This window comes from Oryzias latipes, chromosome 12 (genome assembly GCF_002234675.1).
Source record: "Oryzias latipes chromosome 12, ASM223467v1".
Lineage (NCBI taxonomy): Eukaryota > Metazoa > Chordata > Actinopteri > Beloniformes > Adrianichthyidae > Oryzias > Oryzias latipes.
In genome coordinates this window covers 24292911-24316913 of record NC_019870.2, presented here as the reverse complement: position 1 = coordinate 24316913, position 24003 = coordinate 24292911, and the positions used below count along the sequence as shown (strand labels likewise).

Sequence of the window (24003 nt, the reverse complement as noted above, 5' to 3'; positions counted from 1 at the left end):
GCTCATTATGATTTTTATGTTTAGTATACAATTATCTGTATGAAGCCCATTAAGATGACTATTGTTGTAATATTGGGCTATATAAATAAAATGGAATTGAATTAAATTGAATTAATGTCCACACATGTGGACCCCAAGTCTTAAGAGGTTAGTTTTGTTTATATTTATTTGCTGGAACGGCGAATAAATTTTGATCTTAGTTAATAATCATATTTAATTAACCTAATGTGACCTCAAGTGTGTATTGTCTGCTTCATTGCAAAAATCTCCACCAATGGTTGTGAGTAATTATTACACATTTGTTTTCTTCTTACAATTGTGTTAATTTGTCTTTGTTTGTTTTTAATCAATGCATTTCGTTATTTCTGTAATGAGTTTGATTTGTGATTTTTTTCTTTTCATTGTATTGTCTTCAATAATGCTTAGAATAAACTAAAAAATCAAATCAAATCACATTTTTGTCTAATGAGCCTTAACTTTATTTCATCAGTGTTTACTTAGAGCAACTTATATACTGTATATACATATATATTTGCCTAATTTTCCTTCTGGTTGTAGTTTTTGTGGCAAATAAGTATCTGTGTGTGGTTGTGATATGTAGGTCTTTCTGTTCACTCTTATGAATGGGTGCACAGAGATTTCCTTTTCGTGCGTGGGCCATTCGTTTACTTTCAAATAAATGTAAATGCCATTAAAGGGGTGTTTAATTTGACACACTGCGCTGATGATAATGGAGCAAAGACTGAATGGGGCCAGACGGGTCTAGAAACACCTGGGGGGCTCAGTCATTGCGAATGTGGTCTGCGGAGGACAGGGACGCCTTTCCCCGCCTCCCCGTGAGCGCCCATCGCGCGGCCGCTGCCTCAGTTGCGTCCAAGCGCGGGACACGATGATGCAGGCGGTGTTGTTGTGCGGCATCTCCCTCCACCTCTGCCTGTTCGTCCACCCGCTGCCGGCCCACGAGCGGAGCCCCACGCGGCAGCCGCAGGTGAGTCCGACCGAAAACCGCGGAGGAATCCTGGGCGAGCGGGCAGCAGCTGATCGGCAGGATGCCGTGTGTTTGTATGCTGGACGGGCGAATATTCATTTTGAATCACCTTTCTGCAAAGTTTGGCTCATATTTTCCCTACATTAGTTACAACATTTTTTGTAACCGCTCTTTATTACAAGGTCAACTAAGTTTTTACAAAATGTTTTTTCAACGTATTTCTCTTGCCTGGTGGTTTTAAAGCTCATATTTGTTGAATAAAAAGCTGCCTTGTGGGCAGGTGAAACTTCTATCTGCAATTTTCTTAATTTGGTGCAGAAAAATGATCCAATCGGTTATGATGTTCTGCTGTGGCATCTCTTTGAACGGTCTCACAGCTCTCTGTGGAATTAAGACAGCTTTTCTTCCAAACTCTCTGCAGCTTGATGGATTTTATGGATGCCAGGCCCTCTTTGTGGGGTGAAAGCCTGAGATTGTGCAGGCAGAGGCAGGTCATGTTGCAGCCGGTGGGGGTTAAAACTTGTGCTGACTGAAGGGGAAAAAGGAGAAAACACCAGGATCATTATTAAGAGGGAGACAAAGACTCTGAAATCAGCTCCACCAAGAATCCTGTTTGCATACCTCACTGAGCAACATGTGGACTGCAATCAAACAACACAGCTACCATAATCACATTCATGTTAAGATCCTACACTGAAGAGCTTAATCCTTTCACTGAAGTCAAAGATTTATCTTCCTGACAACATCAAAATAGCTGTAAAGCCATTAGGTCACCCAGTGATTCACAGTAGTTGGAATTGTTTGACTAATTGGCCATGAAGTGTTTTTTCCAGCCCTTGTTGCAGTGAGAGCTTCTCTGTTGTGATAAAAGCTAATTTTTTTTGTTAAATTTAGTAAATATGTTAACACACTGTTAGAGACACAATCCCTCTTTTCACAAATTAATTTTTATTTATGTAAGTGTTATACATTTATAAATAAAAGTGAAAAAACAGAGTCTGAGAAGCAGCTTAAAAACCCACTCTGAAAAAAAAAGCGTTTTGGGTGTTTTTGACATGTTCTTGTGGTATTTTTCTGATGATGGAGGACACAAACATATGAAGCTTATAATTTCATTTCTTAGTATTTCTTTATTTATATTGTTTGGAAGCAGGATGAGATAAATATGCCATTTGAAAAAGATTGTAGTTTTGACGTAGAAAATACTCTGGACGAGTCACATTCTTGTTGCAACAGTAATTTTAGGTTGGTGGTGTGAAGGGCTGTAAGCTATCAGGAGAGAGTGTAAACAGAGAGGTCTCAGCAATGGGGATGGTGAGGCAGGGTTTACCCTCAACATAGAGGTAAATATCTAATGGACTACTGCCACTCTACAGAGACTATGTACTAGAAAACTAATGTTCTTTTTTAATTTAACCTAATTATCATAATAAAAAAAATCACTGGGAATGCTTTTACAATTGATCAAAAGATGATTGGAGTTGTATTTTTTTGTCACATGTGTTACATATTTTTCTTTAAGTCCAGGGATATTTGGCTGAAAAAAAAGTGGGATGTTTTCTAAATCTTTACAATTTAATGAACATTTTCCAAAGACAGTGTCAAAATGATGTTTGTTCTAAAAGCTTTGATTTATGAGTTAATGTGATTATTTTCAGTTCCTTTTCTGCTCAACATCCGTTAGCCACCTCATCAAATCATTTTGACCTCTGAAGGTGGGCTGTGATATCTGGCACTAAGATGTTAGTAAGACATCCTTTAAGTCCTGTAAGAGGAGGGTCCTCCCTGAATCTCACGGCCCCTTTACAATTGAACATTTGTTTGGTTATAGACAGTTCTTGAAATCTTATACTAATGTATCACTTGGCTGCCAAAGATTTGACTTAAGAACTATCTGATATTCACATGGTTGAACCAATATTTCTAAAAGTCATGACCCTGTGAGTGCAAAACAATCCCAGACAGTCAGCCCACAACCCCCATGCTTAACAGTTGAAGTGTTTCTACTGAAATGGCTTTCTCCAGATGTAATCTGTTCATTATTTCAAAAGTCGTACAGTTTGCTGATACAGTTTTTCTTAATTCATGATAATTTCTTTTAAATGAGCAACCAAGGCCTGTTAAGGGGCTACCAGCAGGCGTGGTAGTGCCTGCAGGTAGCCTTTTGGGACCAGAGATCTGACAGTGTGCAGTCTGTTCCACAATGTCAGGGCAAATAAGTCTGCCACAAAATCCACCAAGCCCTTACTGCAAATCTGGAGAAAACAGCCCACAGTACCCAGTAGTGACAGGTTGAAGTAAATGTCTTCTTGGGATGTCGTCTTCTTGGCCTCCCACTATGTATCTTGTCTCCAACATCCCCTTTGTGTGGAACTTGGCTTTCATTTTAGAGATGGTACTCCAAACAATCCTAGAACTTGGTTTTGCGGAACACCAGCTAGAAATAGTTTCATTGCACTGGCCCCAACCAGCTGTCATTTGTGTCATGCAGAGTCGTGGAGCAAACACCTAATGACCACAGTATCAGAGCCCGTGCTCAGAGTCAATTGCAATATGAACTACTTGGCATTGCCAGATAGAGTTTTGGCTAATTTTCTATGGGTAGCTACAACTCACATACTCAGCTCAGCTGATCCCACAAATGCATGCTCCCTACAAATGTGGAGCCATTTCAAATGTCTTGTTTAAACCTTTAAAAAGCTTTTCCTTCTTTTTCTTGCTAAAGCTCATCGTCTAAACACTATTTTCACTTGGTATAATCAGCTGTTTGCAAAACATTAGGTACCTGCTGATATTTGGATAGTTTTGTTGTTAAATATTTACAATTGAGAGATCCTTTACTCAGCACCATCTATTCCAAGTTTGGACTTTATTTTAATGAGCAAAGCATGTTTGGGGGAGGACGTCTTTGTTTATTGAATAAAGAATTCAAACGAGACTCCAAGCTTTTCTTGATTCAGGACATATAAGATGTGTGTGCTTGGTAATATTGGGTTTGCTTCTACAAGAACCTCTCATAACTTGCTTCCTAGGTTGTGGTTAACATGACCTCACATCAGGACAGAGTAGGGGATTTCCATGCATCTGCTCAACGCAATTTTATGTCATATATTGGAGTTTCTGTGTGTGAGCCGCACAACTGTTTCTCCGTGCATGTCCATGCCTGCATTGGCACATTGTGGTCAGATGTTTGAGTTCTATCTAAAGCTCTTTCCACAGATGCCCCTCTGTTGTCATGCCCAGTTAAGTCTGAGTTCTCTCGAGTTAAATGAGTTGCAACAACTTCTCAGTCATGTGGTGACATGTTGGCATGAATGTAGGATTCCCCCATCCGGGTATGTTGAGTTTTCTTCCAGATGCACGTGGCCGGATGAGAATGAACTTCTCCTCTGAATCTAATAGGGGTAGGTTTTAAATTTCAATGTATACATTGCTGAAGTCAATGGACTGTGAAGTCTAAATGTTTCAGACTCTACATCATCATTGTGTAATTGAGGCTCGTGTGTTTCTAAGAACTGGAGCTCAAACAATCAGGCTCAAATTACCTTGATGTACTTTGCAAACCCCCTCTTCCAAATTTGGAGTGGTGCAAACAAAACAGAACACTTATTTTTGTTTCCCTAATGAACTCTCCTGAGTTCATTACAGAGACAATGTTGTTTTTGGTTCACAAAGCTCCTTTTCATTACATATTTAAATAGCAGTAAATCCATCATCTATTTACAAGAGAAAGCTTTTATCTGACATTCTTCTAGCTTGTGGTTTTATTTGCTTTTGAATGGTAAAGAACAAGCAGGGACCGAGCAGACCTTTAAATTCTACCAAGTACTCCTAGACAGTTTTATTGCATGTCTGAATTCACGCCGAATTAGATAGGGATAGAGCACACCTGTTTTACTCAGAATTTGTTTTACAGTTTTTTTTAATGTAATCTGTCTCCTGATCAGATTAGAGATGAGTGAGATGTCTCTAGATACACAAAAGTGTATTTTAAAAACCTCAGAGCACTGAAGCTGTAGATACTGTAGCATTTTACATTTATTACTTTTATTTTAAGTTTGTTATGTAAAGAAAATGAAATATCCCTAGCTGTTTAAGTTCTGAATCTGAATAAAGGATCTAGCCGATGTCTAAATAAATTGTTACACACAAACCACACAGTCATCTGCCCCAAATTAGCTCTGCTTTCTTCAGCAATGAGGCGTCTGGATGGCTCAGATAGCTCCGGGTATGACTGGCGCATTGGAAAACCAGGGTTTGTTTCCCAGCGAGTGCGATGAGCTTCATCCAGTGTGGATCCTTGGGCAAGACGCTTTCTCCTGCTGCCTAACTATGTACCCACAAGGGAGCCCAAGCATGGTTCCTTCTGTACCTGTCCCCACCCCAGATAAAATACAAGAATCTGGAAGTGTGTCTGGCGTAAAAAATCTCTGCCAAACCACCTGTGTGAATCCGTGAAAGCTGATTTGCTGTGGCGTGTGCATATTTAAGGGATATGCTGAAAAGTGAACAACTTTCTTCAGGAATGAATTTTATTTGTTTGGAAAAATCCATTCATCCACTTTCTTCCACTCATCCAAGGCCAGTTTGAGGGGGCAGCAGTCTAGTGGTTGCCCTGTCCACTTTCACCCTTCACCAAGGGCAGGAGCTCTCCACCTACCCAAAGTGGACAAATTACCTTTCTCAGGTCAAGAACAATGGCCTAAGACTTGCCAGATATCCCTGCTGCTTCACACCAAAACACACTGGAGGTTCACCTGGGATCTGTGGCAAGAGCCATGGCCACCAGGGTGATGCCAATTAACATCACATGACTGCTAACACACAACTTTTTTTTTCCTTTTATGTTGTTTTACAAAAATAAAGAGATCAACATTTTGGAGGAATTAATCAGTAACCTTTTCTATATGATGTTGTTGGTGTTTTACACCAGTGTAATGGAATTTAGACCATCTCGCCAATCACGTTTCATTAAGATTTGTGTATAGCCATTAAGGTTTCAATAAAAACCTGATTCCTTTTTTCTTCAACATTTTGCTGTAGTTCTTGCTGTAGCTGAGCAGACAGATGAGAGCTAAAAGCCTCTTGTATTGGACATATTTTACTGTTACAATAGGGATTATGAAACATTTGACGTACTAGGTGTTTATTCAAATAAACGCCTTTTGTAATTGAGGCTAAACTTTATTCATCTTACTCATATGTGTAACAGTCTTTTCTTGAAATGGACGGAAAAGAAAAGAAGGGAAGAAGACAGAGGGATACCGGGGTGTGTGTGTGTGTGATTAAAGAGGAGGGGGGCAGGTTTATAAGTAATATAAATCCAAAAGGGGGCGAGGCCTGTCCACACACACACACACACACACACCTAAATGCCACAAACATACATGTGGGCTCCAAAAATGCCCACATACAAAACATGTCAACATGTACACAATGCAACTGATGTTCACACACGCATACTTACGCATTCGGACCGACCCATGTGAAATATTTCATTTAATCACTCAAACTATTTGTGCAAAGGTGAGATAGTACCTGTGCTCGAGTGGATCTTTATGTTCTTATAAAGGGGATGATGGAATGTAAAATGAAGGAGGGAGAGTACCAAGTCATCCCCACACCAAGACCACAGCCGCGGCAGCCAGGACCCCCCCCACCCCAAACACCTGCACGGCAGTGGATAGAGAACAACCGCCCAGGCCAGGGCTAGCAGGACCGCCACGGGGCCCCCCAAGCCAGAGAGCGGGGAGGCACCGGGGGACAGACAGTGCAAGCCCCAGCCCGTCCAGGAGAGCAGCCCCCCCACCCACGCGCCAGGGCCCCCATAGGAAGAACCGCCCTACACTCCAGACAACCGCCCACCCAGTCCACGGTTGGTCCAGGTGAGAGCAAGGCAGGGGCCAACCAACCGTGCCCAGGAGGAATACACCCAAGAGCGGTGGGGTCAACAATAAGTGTTGTTACCATGGCCCCACCAGGCTCACCCGTAGTTGGAATTTGGAGAAGGCCAGCGCTCGAGAGCAAGGACCAGAACCCACACCACAGGAACACGGACACCCCCAGGCTCAGTTGTGATGTGAACCCCGGCCCCTGGTCTTGCCAGAGTGCACAGGGATCCCTCTCCCCGCATGGAGAGAGGGCCTCCGGGTCCAGGAAGCCAGCACTCAAGCAAACAGCCGCCATTGCCAAGGGCCTGGTACCCCCTACCAGGGATAGGGTAGTGGACAGCTGGTCCGAGGTCCCACCTTCTTTATATAATGTATGTGTGTGCGTTTGTAGGCATGTATGAGTGCGTGCATGTATGTGTGTTGGAGAGTACATTTTTGAGGGGAGGGGTGTGTGTACTAAGGGGGTGCAATTAAAATTGCCGGGTAGGGCACTGAGAGGACATCTCCTGATTACTCACAGTGATGCCCAAGCGTCCCCCCACCAAGGGTCCTACATGTCTAAGGTGCAATTAAAACTGAGAGGGGGTCACCCGTTCCCATACGACAACCAGGGGAGGGGGACCACTGCCAAGTCACTCCCCAAGGTGCATCGCAGGCTGACACCCCCCCCCCCATCACCCTAATAAGTGATTATATGAGGAAGAGGGTAAATGGGGGACAGCTGGTAGACTTTCCACCGGGTGATGAGACAACTGACCCCCAGACCCCCTAAGCATTGGGCCCAGGTCTCCTGAGCACAGGGGTTCCATCCCCCAAAGCACCAAGCCCCCAGGCCCCACACCCCTCACCCCACACAAGGAGAGAGGCACCAAGAAAGCTTTTTTACTGTAGCTTTAAGGTTCTGTTAACATCAGTGACTGCTGATGGCTAATACTCGTGAGACAGATGGACACACTTTCTATCTGGTACAAAGAAAAGTAAATTGTCAAGTGATTGGCTGGTGTGTGCAAAACAAACCTTTACTCCCTACCACTGTGCTTGAAAGCTGGCAGGACGTGCTTCTGCTTATCCTGTTTTGGACTTGAGCAGTGTCTTCTTAGCAAACATCTTAACTTTGTATCAGTTTTCCAAGAATTTTCTGATTTGTTCAGAGGAAAACTGGGTGGTGTGCTTCTGTGATCTTTTTTAACAGACAAAACTCCGTCATTCCAATCCTTCCAAAAAAGTTTTAATTGTGTTATTCTCCTTTGATCATCTTTAAGATTTTGAAAGCTAATGTGTAGCTTTCAAAATGTATTTCTTTCAGGATAGTACTGTGACTTTTCTTTCTTTCTTTGTTTTAAAATAATGAATGGTCGCAGTTGTCATAGTAAAATGATAAACCTCTAAATGATTCAAGAGCAGAATAATTTTTGAGATCATCGCTAGAGTTGTATAGCCCTTCAAACTGACATTTGTTTCACTAATGAGTTACTTAAAGTGTGATAATCAGAAGTACACAACTTCCACTTACCCTTTTATAACCTAAAATAGGATAATTAAACTTAGTCAAATACTTTTAAAAAGCCTTTACAATACAATGTCTCTGTTAAAATATGATACACTGCGGTTTTTCTGAGGCTGTTTTTGACTGTGACTGGAATTTTTTTCCTCTGTTTTGACACAACATAAAACAAAGAGGGTCACTAAATTATGTGCACGGCTGCAATCCCACTTCAAAACAGCATTCCAATGAGACACTTCATCTGGTTGTATATCGCTTTAGCTTCCTTTCTTACAGAATAGCCAACTCAGCAAGCCCTTACCTGGATGTAGCAACAGTCACAGGTTAATACAAGACAGCTGTCTGTGCTGAGTTCAGTCAGTTCAGCAAAACACACATCATGCTCAGTTATTAGCCGCTGACTTCAGCGTGTGACGTTAAGTGTAGTTGTCGCAGTTATTACACCTCTGAACTGCTGTCAGCAGATGGATTTATGCTTGACTACAAATACAGATTTTTCCTTTGCGGAAGTTGAAGTAAACCCGATGCAACTGTTTGTTGGTACTTGGTTTTTATATCAATGTACTGAGGATGTATTTTCATTCTTCAGGTGTCTCCAGGTGGCAGTTTGGGGTGATGAGGCTTTATATATACACTCATTGGCCACTTTATTGGATACGCCTTTCTATACCGAGTTGAACCTCCCTTTGCCTTTAGAACTGCCTTAATCCTTGGTGGCATAAATTTGTCAAGGCACTGGAAACATTCCTCAGAGAGTTTGGTCCATTCGGACATGACAGCACCACGCAGTTGCTGCAGATTTTCTGGCTACACATCCATGATGCCAATCTCCTGGGGGCCATTTGAGTCCAGTGAAATCCTTGTCATGCTCAAGAAACCCGTTTGAGATTATTCCCGCTTTACTGAAGGAGCCATCAGAAGTTGATAGACTGTGGTCCTAAAGGGATGGAACATGGTCAGCAACAATACTCAGGTAGGCTGTGGTGTTGGAACCATGGATGTTGGAACCATTGGTACTTAGGGGCCCAAAGTGTGCATAGAAAATATCCCCCACACCATTACACCACCACCACCAGCCTGAACTGTTGATACAAGGCAGGATGGATCCATGCTTTTATGTTGTTGATATCAAATTTTGACCCTACTATCCGAACGTCACAGCAGAAATGAAGACTCATCAGACCAGATAACATTTTTATAGTCTTCTGTTGACCAATTTTGGTGAGTGTGTGAATTGTAGCCTCTGTTTGCTGTTCTTAGCTAACAGGAGTGCCATCCAGTGTTGTATTCTGCTGCTGTAGTCCATCTGCCTCAAGATTGGACGTGTTGTGCGTTTAGAGATCCTCTCCTGCAGACCTCGGATGGAACCAGTGGTCATTTGAGTTGCTGTTGTCTTTCTATTAGCTGGAGCCAGTGTGGCCATTCTCCTCTGACCTTTGGCATCAACAAGGCATTTCTGCCCACTGAACTGCCGCTCACTGAATATTTTCTCTTTTTCTAATCCCAGTAGATCAGCAGTTTCTGAAATACTCAGACCAGCCCGTCTGGCTCCAACAACCACGCCACATTCAAAGTCACTTAAATCCCCTTTTTTCTCCATTCTGATGCTCAGTTTGAACTCCAGCAGATCGCCTTGACCGTGAATGCATGCCTAAATGCATTGAGTTGCTGCCATGAGATTGGTGGATTGGAAATTTTCATTAACAAGCAGTTGAACAGGCGTGCCTAATAAAGTGGCCAATGAGTGTATTCAGGGCCCACTGTTCAATTGATTCAAGTATTTAATAGTTTATGTTTTTACATAAATTATGGTTCCAGCTCATAAACCCATGAAAACAGGATTTTTGGCTTACAAAGATGGACAATAGATTAGAGTAAAAGGAGATCTGATAATGCTTCACCAGAAAAGATGTCATGTATAGAACTAAACCAGTCAAGACAAGTATAAAGGTCAGACAGTTGTTCGTCACATGGCTGAGTCTGCATTCTAAGCTACTACTAAGTGTAAGTGGTAGTTATAATGCAACTTGTGGAATGCATCTAAGAATGCTTGTTTTAAGCAACATGAGAAAAAAACCCCTCTTACTTCACACTACACAGTGCTTCAATCCAGGCTCACTGTGTTGACAGATGCCTCTGAATTTTAGGAGACATGAAGCTGATGCAGATAAATGAACCCAGACAGATGCTCTGCTGTCAAAAGACATGCAAACATAATCACACCTTCTGAACATCACACTTATCAGCATCCCTTTATTCCCTTTTCCTCTCAACTCATGCTGAGTCAGCACACATTATCCTGGGCTTATCTAGAACCTTGTTTGTTATCATTTAACTATTTCCAAGTTCTTTGTGTCTCTAAAGGTGTCCCTAGTTTTAAAAAAAGAGATACAATAAATCTTTAAGCAGGACAGATTACCCATTGGTGGAAAGATTGACCTACTAATAAAGATTATTCAACTGTATAAGTTTTAAAAAAGAGGTTAGACCACTTTTGAGACACATCATTGTTTTTCTTGGCATTCCGATGCTCTGCTTGAGGACAAAAAAAGCAACATGCAGGTGAGAAGCTCTTTTGTTCAGCTTGTTAGGGAGGAAGTTGTCTAAAAATACAAATTTATCTAGAAAGAAGATGACAAACAGCAGTATAAAGTATGAAGTCATCAGAAGAAGGAAGCAGTTGAAGGATGCAAGTTTGAAAAAAAATTGTTAGCTCAGCATTAAACAAACATAGAAGATGAACCGCTGTTTACTTTACTGGCTAAAATGGAACATATGCATTTGAAGAGTTGAAATTTTTAAATTAAATATTATTTTGAGCTACATGACTTGGGTATATTTCAAGGATTACTGAAACAGCAAAACAATGTAAGTCACATTTAGACTGGCAGGTTTGACCTGCACAAGAGTTCACCTCCTCTCATTGTCTTATGTCTTCGCTGTTAAATACTCCATAGGTTTTCCAGTGGACCAAAACCAAGGGATGATATGATGCAAGCCTGATCACTGCGTTACAGTGAAGAAAATCAGGTTAAATGTGACTAAATCGGAATCACAAAGATGTTGGAAAAATGTTCTGTCGGTTACTTGGGTGTCTAAGAATGCGCAGGAGTCAGGAATAAAGGTTTTTGAAGGACATGAATGCATGTGATAACCAAGCCCTAAACATTATACAGTCAAGATTTGAGATTCTGACATATGAGGAAGAAGGTTAGTCAACACAAACAGAAAGAACGGAGTAACTAATGGTATAAACCTGGTGTGCTGTGACAGGAAAAAGAGAGAAAACTAAACTAAAAACAATGCAAAATATGTCAGATGATTAAAAACCTTGAAAAAGTACCAATCCTCACTGCAGGCACTTAATGCTTCTTTTTCCTTCCTGACCACAGCGTGTTTTGATAATCCCACCTGCAAACAAGCAGCTGTTGGAACTGCATGATAATTTTCCAGTCATCTTTGGATCATAGAGGGTTTTTTAAGCTTTTTTTCCCAGAGAGGCAACATTTATTTTAATTTTTTCAGAGATGGCGAGTACCTGTAATTAACCGTCATATTTCAGCAACAGAGGGTTACTTGCAGGTGCTAATTTTTATTTTATTTATTTATTTATTTATTTGTTCCTTTCATGAAAATTATTTATGCCCAAATGTTTACATGTTTGTTTTACCTATTAAACATTTTCATGATTGGAATTCCGACCAAAGAGCAGAATTTTTGGTAATTGCCAAACTCTAAAATGCATTTATTCGTCTGTAGCTTTTACCTACATTGCTTAGTGAAAACTGGACCGGTTACTGTCTGTGAGGCCTGCAGTTGCTTCAGACTGTTAAACTCAAACAGATAATGTTAAATAAATCACAGAGCTCACATAAATGTAGATAAACATCTGCTACAGATAAAGGACTGTAGGCTTTTTAAACTATAAGAGCTTTGTTTTACCACAACTGAACAGCATTTGCATCATGTAAACCTCAGAATAAATACTGGAATGTAAACTTTTAATGACTTTTTATTATAACTGTGGTCATAATCATTTCTCCATACAGCATATGTATGTGGGGAGAAAAGCTCGCAGTTCTTTTGGAGACCAAAAATAGTGTAAAGATGACTTTGAGTGGGAAGTTATTCTTATTTTTGATAGTTTAAAAGAATTTCTTTGGAAGTAACGTCCTGGCGGATGGTGCTGTGTTTTCAGGGGTGGCCTCACAGCAGCAGCAGCAACAGCCACATAGAGCTAAAGAAGAATCAGAGACACAAACAAGACACAACTATTGAAGATGAGCACTTCCCGCCCGTCAGAGCATCCAGGAATGACACAGAGTTTTGGAATCGTCCTCGCTGTGGAGTGCCAGACTATCCCAAGGTTACCCAGCTCGACATGCGGCATCACAGCCTGAAGAGAACAGCAGGAGGCCTGAAAAAGCAGGAGCGCAGCAAGCGGTTTGCACTCTTTGGAGGGCGCTGGGAGAAAACTGACCTCAGCTACAAGTAGGAGACTGAAATATGCCGTGGTTTGGTTCGTTCAGACATGCAGCGAGCTGTTTAAAAGCCTTTAATTACCAAATGTTTCTCCTTTTTGACCCCTTTCTACAAAAATGACACTTTGAGATTATTTGAAGGTCCAATTTGTCAAAACAGCAATAAATGCAGTTTGCACCACAACAGAAACTGCAGAGTGATCCTTCAATTATACTACAAAGCGGAGGCAAAATGAATAATGTGTTTACCCGAGTGGTTACGTCAAAACGTCTCTCCCTCATTCTGCATTGTGTGTGTTTGTTCAAATGTTTGTGCTACCCACTTTTACTCTGTTCTGCACAGATTTAAACACTTAGGGAGGCAAAAACCTTTTGGTGGAATGAGAAGGAGATCAAGCTGTGATTCTTCAATTTTGCTTTTGTCCATCAGATGTTTGTATGCTTAGATCTTAAAACTGGTTCTTGTGAAAACTGGGTTGAGACAATCCACTTTACGAGTGAAGGAACATTTTTAAGATCAAGGTCAATCAATAAAAGCAGTTTTAGTACATATTCTAAGCTGCTTTTATCTTTTGGGCTTTTTAGGTATGCCACTGTTTTTCATTTGTATGTTTGACAAATGACTGAACAGCTAAACCACAAAATTCCTTTACAAAGCTCTAAAAAATTATATCAACAAAGGAGTCTAAAATCAGAAGGAGAAGCGGCAGCTTGAGGCAAATGTATAGATAAAGGGTGCATTTACTTTCCCAAATCACAATACTATGTAATATGGATTATTATATTTCATTCAGCCAAAGTTCTCCCCCAAATTAGCTTATTTTAATTTCAAAGCCTCCTCCGGTCTTAAAGACTCACTCCAATGATAATCATTTTTTTGGTGTTTTTAACATTTTCTTGTAGCATTTTTCTCACAATGAAGGACATATATAAAGAAAATCAAGAGTAAAACTGTATTTCTGAATATTTCTTCAAATCATTGGAAATCAGGAGCAGACGAAAAAAATGCAGTTGGAAAATGCTAGTAGTTGTGATGTAGAACTTACAACAGCAAGCCCCAAGCTCCATACTCAATTTTCATACATCCACTTGTAGACAAATGTGTTTTCCTCGTCTGAACCAGAATCTGGCTCGAGACTGTACAGCTGGATATTGATCAGATTTTTGTTCCACCTGTAATGTTAGGGTGGGGTTGAGGCCTGTAAGCTAGTGGGAGAGCGCATAAATAGATGGATGATGGGAAGGCGGGCTTAGTCTGCACCAACAGTCTCGCCCACAACTCAGAGGTGAATTTCTAATGAATTCCTGCTGCTCTGCAAAAACCCTGTTTCTAAAATACGACACAGGTTTTTTGAGTATAATCATAATTAAAAGACCACTTGGAATGTTTTAACATAGATCAATAGATGATCGAATTGCTCATTTCTTCATGAGCACATAAAAATTACTAATCATTCTATGAAGGAAACACTTGACTTGTTTGCTTCATTTATCAGGCGTGGCTAGAAAGTTGAAACTAATGGAAGTCAAACTTGATTTTTCTTGCCTGAATTCTGTAGAAAAATGTAAAAATGTAGGGATGGAGTTTTAAAGGTCTTTTTTCTTTATGCTTACAAGTTACCTCAGGTCATCACAGGGATCTAATTCTAATTGAAGGGATTTAAACCTAACCCGACAATGAAGGGGGAAGGGGCAAGAATGTCAAATATGAAAGAATAGAAGGCAGAGGGCAGGTTATCACAACAAACCCTCGAGCACTGGTAAAGTGGTATTGTTTTTTTCGAGCCTTAAACTATTTTATGTACTATGGTTATTTTACTTTCTACACTTCTTAAACTAAAAAATATGAAAAATAAACTTAAAAAAGCTTTTGTTGTAAAGTGGAGTTGAGTTTGAGGTTATTTATCTTATGCGAGATCAACACAAGGTCAACAATGCTATAAAATGCTTGGAATGAGAAGAACTGTAAACACTCTAAAGTAATTGAAAGGTAGTCATTGCATGCAATAGTAGAAAAGCACAATGTAAAAATACAGATAGAAAAGTACAAATATAATAAAGAGTAAATGCAAATATGGGTAAGGTTAAAATGTGTTTTGGGGCATGTTATTGGACATGTAGCATTGACAAACGAGGTAGTGACATATCATTGCACCTTTAGTTGTTATTTACAAGTATTATGAAGATCATTGAAATCTACTTCATCTTGAAGTACAGAACTGGGTAAAGGCTGTTTTCTTCCTTCACATGCACCAGAATCATGCGGTTTCCGTGGCAGATGAGGGAGGAAAAGGTTCGAGACATCTTCCGGGAAGCATTTGGAGTGTGGAGCGAAGTGACGCCTCTGAGGTTCAGAGAGGTCACTGATGGCAAAGCTGACATCACCATCGACTTCAACAGGTATCCAATCACACACAATCAATTAATGCTGATGTGATCAAAAATATGTCATGTCATCATTGTCAGTATCACAACCTGAAAGCACTGGAGGGGTTTTTAAGTTTCAAAGAGTCCAACAGAAGCCAGACATTAAAATAATGGCAGAAGATGAAGGGAATGTGCACTTATCATTACTGCACAAACAAAGCATAAATGGGCTCATGGGAGGGTAAAAAAAACCAGAACGAATCCAGGCAAAGTAATGAGAAGGTAATAAACCTCAGGTGCCTCAATCTCACATTGGAACACATCAACAGATGGTAAAAGAGTAATTAAAAGATTAAAAACTAATAAAGATCAGTCATGTTGTGTTAGAATTAGGGAATTAGCTCCTCCTTGTTGCGCTGCTATGTGCATTTTTCAATCATTTTTTTTTGCATGAGGTATTCTTCTTCTGTCTCTCGCTCATTGTAAAATGATTTCAGGTTATTTATTAGTTACAGGATTTACATTAATTCCATCAAAAGACAGATTACTTGGAGTTAAATGTCACCTCTCCAAATTTGAATAGGAATGTGTTTAATTTATGTTTTCTGTTAAGGTTGTTCTATCTGGTGAAAATACAGAAATTAGATAAATTCACTACGTCACATAAAAGATGTCATAGGATCTCATGAAAATGTTTCATAAACCATCTACCGGTAAGCTTTAGCAACAAAACTTTATCTGCACTTTTCTGCTGTCACTGAACAGATTGTTGCTCAGGTTTTTTAAATAAAAAAGTCCTATGTGAATGTAAAATGTCTTTGCTTTTAAGATTCTTATGTTTCTCTGGCTTTCATTTTTTCCAAATTTTTTCACCCCCATTATTCTTTTCTGCCATGTTTTGGTGGATTTGTTACTCTCTCCATTTCTTGCATGACTTACATTTTCCTCCAATGTGCTTTTTCTTCGGGTTTTTGCTGCCTGAGGTGTTTGCTAAGTCCTTCATCACTCTAACCAGCCTCAGTTTTGAGTTGGGATGAAGCTCTGCATTAGGAGCCTATTTATCGGGAGATCAGTTCTTTTGGCCCACAATCCCAGAATCCCACCACATAGTTGTGTGGTGACTGACAGAGCTCTACTATTGTTGAGTGCTGATGGGCTACACGCATCTTTAGTTTACACACCCATTCACATGTGTTTTGTGACCTTTGTGGAGCGATTCAGCCAAGTCCCCTATAAGGTGCAGGATTCTCAGTCCTCTTTTCACATGTCATGTCTTTGGATCAGATCTGTTAACAGGCATGTTCTGCAGCTCAGGGTCATAGTTTGCTCCACACTGCAGGCAGCGAGTCAGATGTATTGCCTGAGAATGCAGGACTTCTTCAGAGTTCCTCTTGTCACGGATTTTCTTCATAAAGATTTGGGGCAGAACTTTGTAGTGCTGCCAAGGTTTGCAATTTGCAGACAGTGTAGTTTACTGCCCCCAACCCAAATACTGACTTGTTCTAATCAAAAGCAGTCTAAACCCCTTAAAACTGTTCATTCAGAAGTTAGGTCATTTGGTGCAAAACTACATGTACATTGCATAAAGTTAATGCTTGTTTTGGTGGATGCAGCACAATTTTCAACACATATCACATCTCTAGTCTAACTTAAAACAGAGAAATGTTATGGAATTCAAAACATTGTTACCTGGAATGTGGCCTTTTCCTTTTACTAGTTGTAGGGGCCAACTAGCCTGGATAATAAATGATTCAATGCTTTGTAAAGCCAGGCTGAATTTTTATGTTGAGCCTCCAGCGACATTTTATATGGTCTGATTAATCCCTGTGGCAGGATCATGTTACCTCTCTGTCAAAACAGGTTTCCTACCTCTGCCAGTTCAATTGAAAAAGCCATACGTCACTTTGAAGTCTTTATCTAGAAATAAGTTATTTTCATGACTCACTTTTGCAACTTTTATTGTTATTTGAACTCATCTCATCGCATTAGCTCTGGATTACGTGATATAACAGCTTGTGCCTTGGATTATTTATTGTTTTCAATACCCCATTTAGCTTTTTTCTAACAAGACATGGAAAAAAAGCCTTCCTTTCTGCTCTCAGATTCTTTTTTGTTTCTGCATAACGGTATCATTCCTTTACCTGAAAAAATGCTTTTGCATGCTTTGTAAACTTCTCCTTGTTTGCTCCTGCACTGTTGCAAAACACAACCATGATTCCAAAACTACATTTCCTGTTTTTACAGGATGAAATAAACCCACAATAAAGATTAGCTTTCTAGTGTCCAGTACGTTTTTTCAGCTGTAGCAGTTACTTCATTTCATCCTGCCTTTTTTTTCACGGATTTTTATTCTAACTACAACAAAATGCAAAAAATCTGAATCAGGCAGGCATTAAGAAGCTATATTTGGAAAGCTAACAAAATGATATGATGATTTTATGTGTTTCAATTAAGGGTATGAATCTCACCCTCTCACATGGTTTGATACGCATCTCGATACACGGTCCATGAATCTTCACAACTGGAATGCTCTGGTTCAAATCTCAGCTGGGTTCTTTCTGTGTGGAGTTTGCATTTTCTCCTTGTGCATCCATGAAGAGAACATGCAATCTGGCTTCTTCCCACAGACCATAAACATGCATTGTAGGTCATTGTAGCTCAGTGCTAATTGCTCTAAATTAATCCAGGTGTGAATATGAGTGTTGTTGTGTTGCCCTTTGATGGACTGGTGACCTGCACAGAGTGTACCCCACCTTTGGCCCACAGTTGCTGGTATAAGCTACTGCAACCCCTTGACCCCCAGAAGGATCATGCACGATGGGAAAATGAATGGCTGGATAATCATAAGGGAAAAGACCCCCCAAATCACCTCTTTACTGAGGTAGAAGGTTTTGAATGACCCCAGTAGATGTCGTGAGATGTTCCTTCTGGTATGGTCTTGGTCTTGGGAAAGCCATTTCTAATGGCTTCTCTAGAATCCAGTTTTGCTTCCTGACAACAAGAAGTTATCCAAATCTACTGAGCAGTAACAGAACCTAAACTGGTATAAAAAAAGAACACAACCACATTGAAACCAAGGACAACAAGAAAGGTCTGGTCAAGAGTTGAGCCTCAGATTTAGACTGAGTTTTTCTGCTGTTGAACCAAAGGTGTAAATTTGGTTTGAAAACTATCAAAGGTCTTTGGTGTTCAAAGAGAGAACCCAGTATTTCCTGTCTGTCTCTCAGGTACTGGCATGGGGACAACTTACCATTTGATGGTCCTGGAGGAATACTGGCCCATGCTTTCTTCCCCCGTACACACAGAGAAGGAGAAGTCCACTTTGACTTTGATGAACACTGGACAGTGGGAAACAGTGTAGGTGAGTTTATCTAGTTTTTTTGCAAACAGAAATCTTTACTAAAAGATGATCTTAGTGACTTAACCTCATCGTCTCTTCCATTCTTTTTAAGGCACTGATCTCCTGCAGGTGGCTGCTCATGAGTTCGGCCATGTTCTGGGCCTTCAGCACTCTCAGGACCCCGATGCGGTGATGTGTCCTTTCTACAGTGACTCTTACCCTCTGCAGCTTAGTGATGATGATAAGAGAGGCATTCAGCATTTGTATGGGCCGCCTGTGCACAGACCGCCTGAGGTCACAGAGACCAATGACATCAGCTCTGAACTGGTGAGAAGATTTTACCTAAAAGTTGAACCGGCCTTCTATTCATCAATATGCATAAGTTCATAGACAAAAATATCTGTGGGATGTGTTGATGTTCTCCAGCCGGATGCCTGCAGAACCAACTTTGACGCAGTGTCCATGATCAGAGGAGAGCTCTTCTTCTTCAAGTCTCAGTATGTTTGGCGTATCCGTCATGGACACTTACAGGGTGGCTATCCAGCCTTGTCTTCACGACACTGGAGAGGTATTCCTGACTACATCGATGCAGCATATGAGGACAAGTCGGGCAACATCTGGTTTTTCCAAGGTAAAAAAGGAAACTTGATGCCCAAAGTTTCTCAAGTTGATGCAGGTCATATGTGTATATATATGTATATTGTGTCATATTTATTTCTGCTGAAAGATTCTGGAAGAGTCAGGTGGCCCGCTTTACAGCTGAGCAGGCTTGTCTACACTTTTGGGTTAACCTGGGGGTCGGCAACCCACGGCTCTTTAGCGCTGCCCTAGTGGCTCCCTGGAGCATTTTCAAAAATGTTTGAAAATGTAAAAAGATGGGGGAGAGAAATGTATTTTTTGTTTTAAATGGTTTCTGTAGGAGGACAAACAAGACACAAACATTTTTAACGTTTACCAATGCTGTAAGAATGTGTAGAATAAATTTGTAATACTAATTCGTAGGTTAATTGGCAACTCTAAATTGTCCCTAGGTGTGAGTGTGAGAGTGAATGGGTGTGTGTTTGCGGACATTCTACCCTGCGACAGACTGACGATCTGTCCAGGGCGTCCCCTTCCTTCGCCCACAAGTGGCCGGGATAGGCTCCGGCAGCCCCGTGACCCCAAAAGGGAAAAAGCTGTTAAGAAAATGAATGAATGAATGAATGATATGGGAGCCAAGCTGTCAAAAATATTGAGCTGTCAATCAACTAGCTGCGCTGGAGAACTGTCCGTGTCCCATACAGCAGTGGTCCCCAACCACCGGGCCGCGGACCGGGACACTTGTCACCGGGACGCACAGAAAGAAAAAATAATTTCCATTTTATTGTTTTTTTCGAAAAAAAACGTTTTATTTTGAAAATTGACCGGATTCTCTCTGTTACATCCGTCACACTTAATGCACGTCAAAGTCGCGACACCAAACATCACGTGATACACCCCGCTAAAATTAAACCCAAACAACCAAAATGAGCAAAAAAACAAACTTCTTTAGAAAGTTGCTTTGACAAGGGGAAACGGTCACATGAAGGGACAGAAGAGGAACCTGCACCCGCTAAAAAAGGGAAATATGCCTTTAACAGGCAGCGGTAAACGTGCCTTGCGTTGCACCCCCCCGGTCCGCGGTAAACGTGTCTTGCGTTGTACCGGTCCGCGGTGACAAAAAGGTTGGGGACCACTGCCATACAGCACACGACTCCGAACGGTCTCAGAGAAGTGGAAGCAAAAAGATAAGCTGAGAGCGCAACATCTCTCCGGCCTATCAAGCCCATTTATTTTGAACACACACCACATTGAACATTGCACAGCGGTCATCAACCTCTCTCCCTTCTACACTCATGGTGCAACATAAAGAACCAACATAACAGGAAGAATAAACTAAGGTGGAACAACAAAACTTCTATATGAAAAGAAACGTGGGCAAACAGAAACGCTCATGCTGAGCCCTAAGAAGATCATCATCCCACATCCCACAATCCCCTGCTGCTAACAGACCTAAAATGCACAAGACCGCCACTACAATTTCAACATTTCTGTCAACGAAAATTTGCCTCATAGCCTGCGACACGTGTTTCTACCAGCAGGGCTTTTTTTTTTGTTTTACTTAAATGGAAATGGGTGAGACAAAGCAAAGTTTAATGATTTGTTGGGTTCACCCATTAGACATCCCACCTGCTAATCACATAATCATGCTCCGAAATATACAGGCTTGAGCAAATGGCAGAATTAAAAAAAAGAGATCTCCCCCAGAGTTGACATAAATCATTTCTTTCAGCAAACTGCCCCTAGTTGTCTTTGGTGGAACCACAACTTTTTGTGTTTCCTAGCTTGTGTCATATTTAGGAATGGAAGGTGGGGACTTGGTAGCAGAAACTTTGGTGTCATCCAAAGGTTGTAGACCTTTAGCCAAAGGTCTGGAACCCGGGGCTCCGGATCCACATTTATTCCTCCATTGTGGCTCTTTGGCTTTAATGAAAAATGCTAACAATTTAAATAAATAACGAGTTTGTAGCTCTGGTTAATTTGTTTTATTTAAGTTTAATTATTCTGAGCTTAAATCTTCTGCTGCACAACACAGTTGCTGTTCTGAGACAAATCTCTTAAAGTACAGAATTCCATTTCCATGTACAATATAGATTTAGTTTTTAAATTGGATTCCACACTAATATTGTCACGTCTACAGTATATTCAGTAATAAAAGGAGAAAAATTATGGATTTGCACCTAAGTCATAATTATAGAAAATACCACGTATGACTTTCTTGCATTTTTAGTTCAAGTAAACCTGCTGCAGCAGGACGAACTTTTTGACACGGTGTATTTTATTTTGAAAAGAACTTGCATGTGCTGTTGTCAAAAGTAAATACAATATAAAATTGTTTTATATGGAAAAATATAATACTTTCATAATTCAATTCTTTGCAAACATTCAAAAGCCGCATTATATAAATGAAAACAAAAACATAAATAAAGCGTATTTTCCTGAACTTTCCATACTCTTTCTGGGTTTCGGTCAGTAAAAAGCTGGACCAAATGACTCTTTTAGCCTTAAAGGTTGCAGACCCCTGATTTAGTCTCTTTGTATTTTTGTTAATGTCAGCAGTGGTAATGTTTTATGTGGCTTATAACTGCATAATAGAAGCTAAGCTCTCCTGGAAGAAAGAACCCTGCAGGCTTGATAACTGTTATCACTGGGATAAGCAGGGTCTCAACGGTTCAGCAGGTCATGTTTTAATCTAGAATTTGTTCTGTACACATCGCATGTTCTTTCTTTTGAGTTCAACTGCATGTTAACCAGCTTGGTATAAAAAGGCTGAGCTATTTCTCAAGAATTTACATGCATACTGGAATTTTTGATTTGCACAGATGATTATTTTCCAACCAGACCCATACTGTGTGATTTGCTACAGTGGAAAAATGTAAATTGGTCACTTTAATGGTTATCATCCACATTTTAATCAGATTTGTTTTTCCTATGGCTGTGGAAGGTGACAGGTATTGGGTGTTTGACGCTGAGAGGAAGATAACTGGACCCGACTCGGTCCAGCGGTTGGGTCTTCCTGTGACAGACATCCATGCAGCTTTGAAGTGGGAGGAGGATCACGTGGAGAAAGTTTACTTCTTTAAGTCGTCCTTTTATTGGAAGTTCAATGTCCAAGAAAACAGAGTTGAGGACGTCCGTCCTCGCAGCATGCACGAGTGGCTAGGACTGCCCAGTCACATTGATGGAGCCTTTCTTGATCAAAACGGTGAGGACATGGATCGGTTTCATCCCTTCTGACTTCCTCACTTCCTAGTTACACAGAAGCTTATAGTTTATTTTGTTCTATGTCACCCTCTAACAGGCTATGCTAATTTCCTGAGTGGGCGGCACTACTGGAAAGTTGACCCTGTGGCGTTGAAGGTGCTGGAAGGTTACCCCCGCCTAATCGGCATGGACTTCTTTCATTGCTCTGCTGCTTTGTACAAATGATTTATGATTCTGAGCACTTTATTAATCAGACAGTATAACACCATGAAAACCTCTCAGGCTGTTTGGAGACTAATGTATTTGTTATTTACAGGCATAAGATAGACATCGGTAGGTAAGGACTTCATAATCATTACCTGCTGCTCTCCATGTTGTTTTTTAAATGTATACCGGTATATACATTTTATGTTACCGTATATTCATTTTATTGTAAATTACAGTTGGCACACACCCCATTAGGCCAAAATGTTTATCTTTTTATCATCATATCAATGTGGAACCAGCTTAAATGGTTGGTATCAGGAAACACAATCTTGCATTAAAACATGATGGTGCATTGGTTAGCGCTCTCACCTCAAAGTGAGAAGGTCCGGTTCAAACCCCAGCTGGGACCTTTCTGTGTGTAAAGGTCTCAGTGTACATGTGTGGCTTTTCTCCGGGCTCCCCGCCATGAACGCACCTTTTTTCTGCAAAGCCATTAAGGTCTGGTCTTAAGCTCTTTAATTTGTTTTTAGTAGAGGAGTTATTGTGCAAGCTCTGATGTGATCAAATCAGAGGTCATGTTGCATGTTATTTCAGACTTTAACAGCAGATAAATATTTATCGAGATGTTGGTTAATGCACCCCCATCTGGGTGGTGCGTTAACTCCTCTGCATTTTCCATAATGAATGGAGAAGTCCTCAGGTTTAAATTGTTAAGGGTTGACAAAGGTTTTCTGGAAAGACAAAGCCAGAACCTTAGATGGTACGATTATTTTAAATGTAACTCATTTGTTTACTCAATTTTTAGAGAAATGTGACGTAGTAGTTATCTTAAAAAGTCAAACTGCTTTTTCTACATTTTCTTACATTATAGTACTATTTTTATAGTTGTAGTACTAATGGTGCTTCGCTGTCATTCAAAACAATCTCCAAAGTACTCAACTGTTTTTGTGCTAATATTCTATGTATTTACTTCATGTTGATGCTCTTTGTGTTCAGTGCAGGACACTGATGAATGCATTGACCTTTTTTATTGTGTTGTGCAAAGACAGTGTCACAAAACCAGGATGTATTCTTTGTCATTGTGTTTTTGCAACTTCTGATTTTTATTTTGAAAAATTCATATCTTACAAAACATCATGCAAAACTTTCAAAAAATAAATAAAATCCATAAAAAGATATTCAGATTTTATCTTGATTCTGTCTACCTTGAAAGGAGGATTTTTTCTTGCAAAGTCATATGTCATTTTACATCCTAACAATAGTAAGCTACAACTTAAAATAATGCACAACTGTTCTGGAAGTGAGGGTGCAAGAGGGTCATTAGTCTTCGGGTGGGAACCCTCTCAACAGATTGTGTTTGGTTGAGTTTAGCTCACAACAGTGAGAAAGCTCAACAGTATGTTCCGGATTCCCTTCTTTGTCTGCATCCATACCCCAAGTTT

General features: G+C 40.4%; 1 protein-coding gene across 1 annotated transcript; it reads left to right on the top strand.

Moving 5' to 3' along the window:
- The first annotated feature begins 781 nt into the window (after positions 1-781).
- str-3 (stromelysin-3) lies at positions 782-23735 on the top strand. The gene is given in 8 exon segments (NM_001104674.1): positions 782-988; positions 12582-12874; positions 15121-15264; positions 18459-18592; positions 18684-18898; positions 18998-19202; positions 22095-22355; positions 22452-23735. Coding segments are annotated over 8 exon segments (1479 nt in total). The 5' UTR covers positions 782-889; the 3' UTR covers positions 22580-23735.
- Positions 23736-24003: the final 268 nt, after the last annotated feature.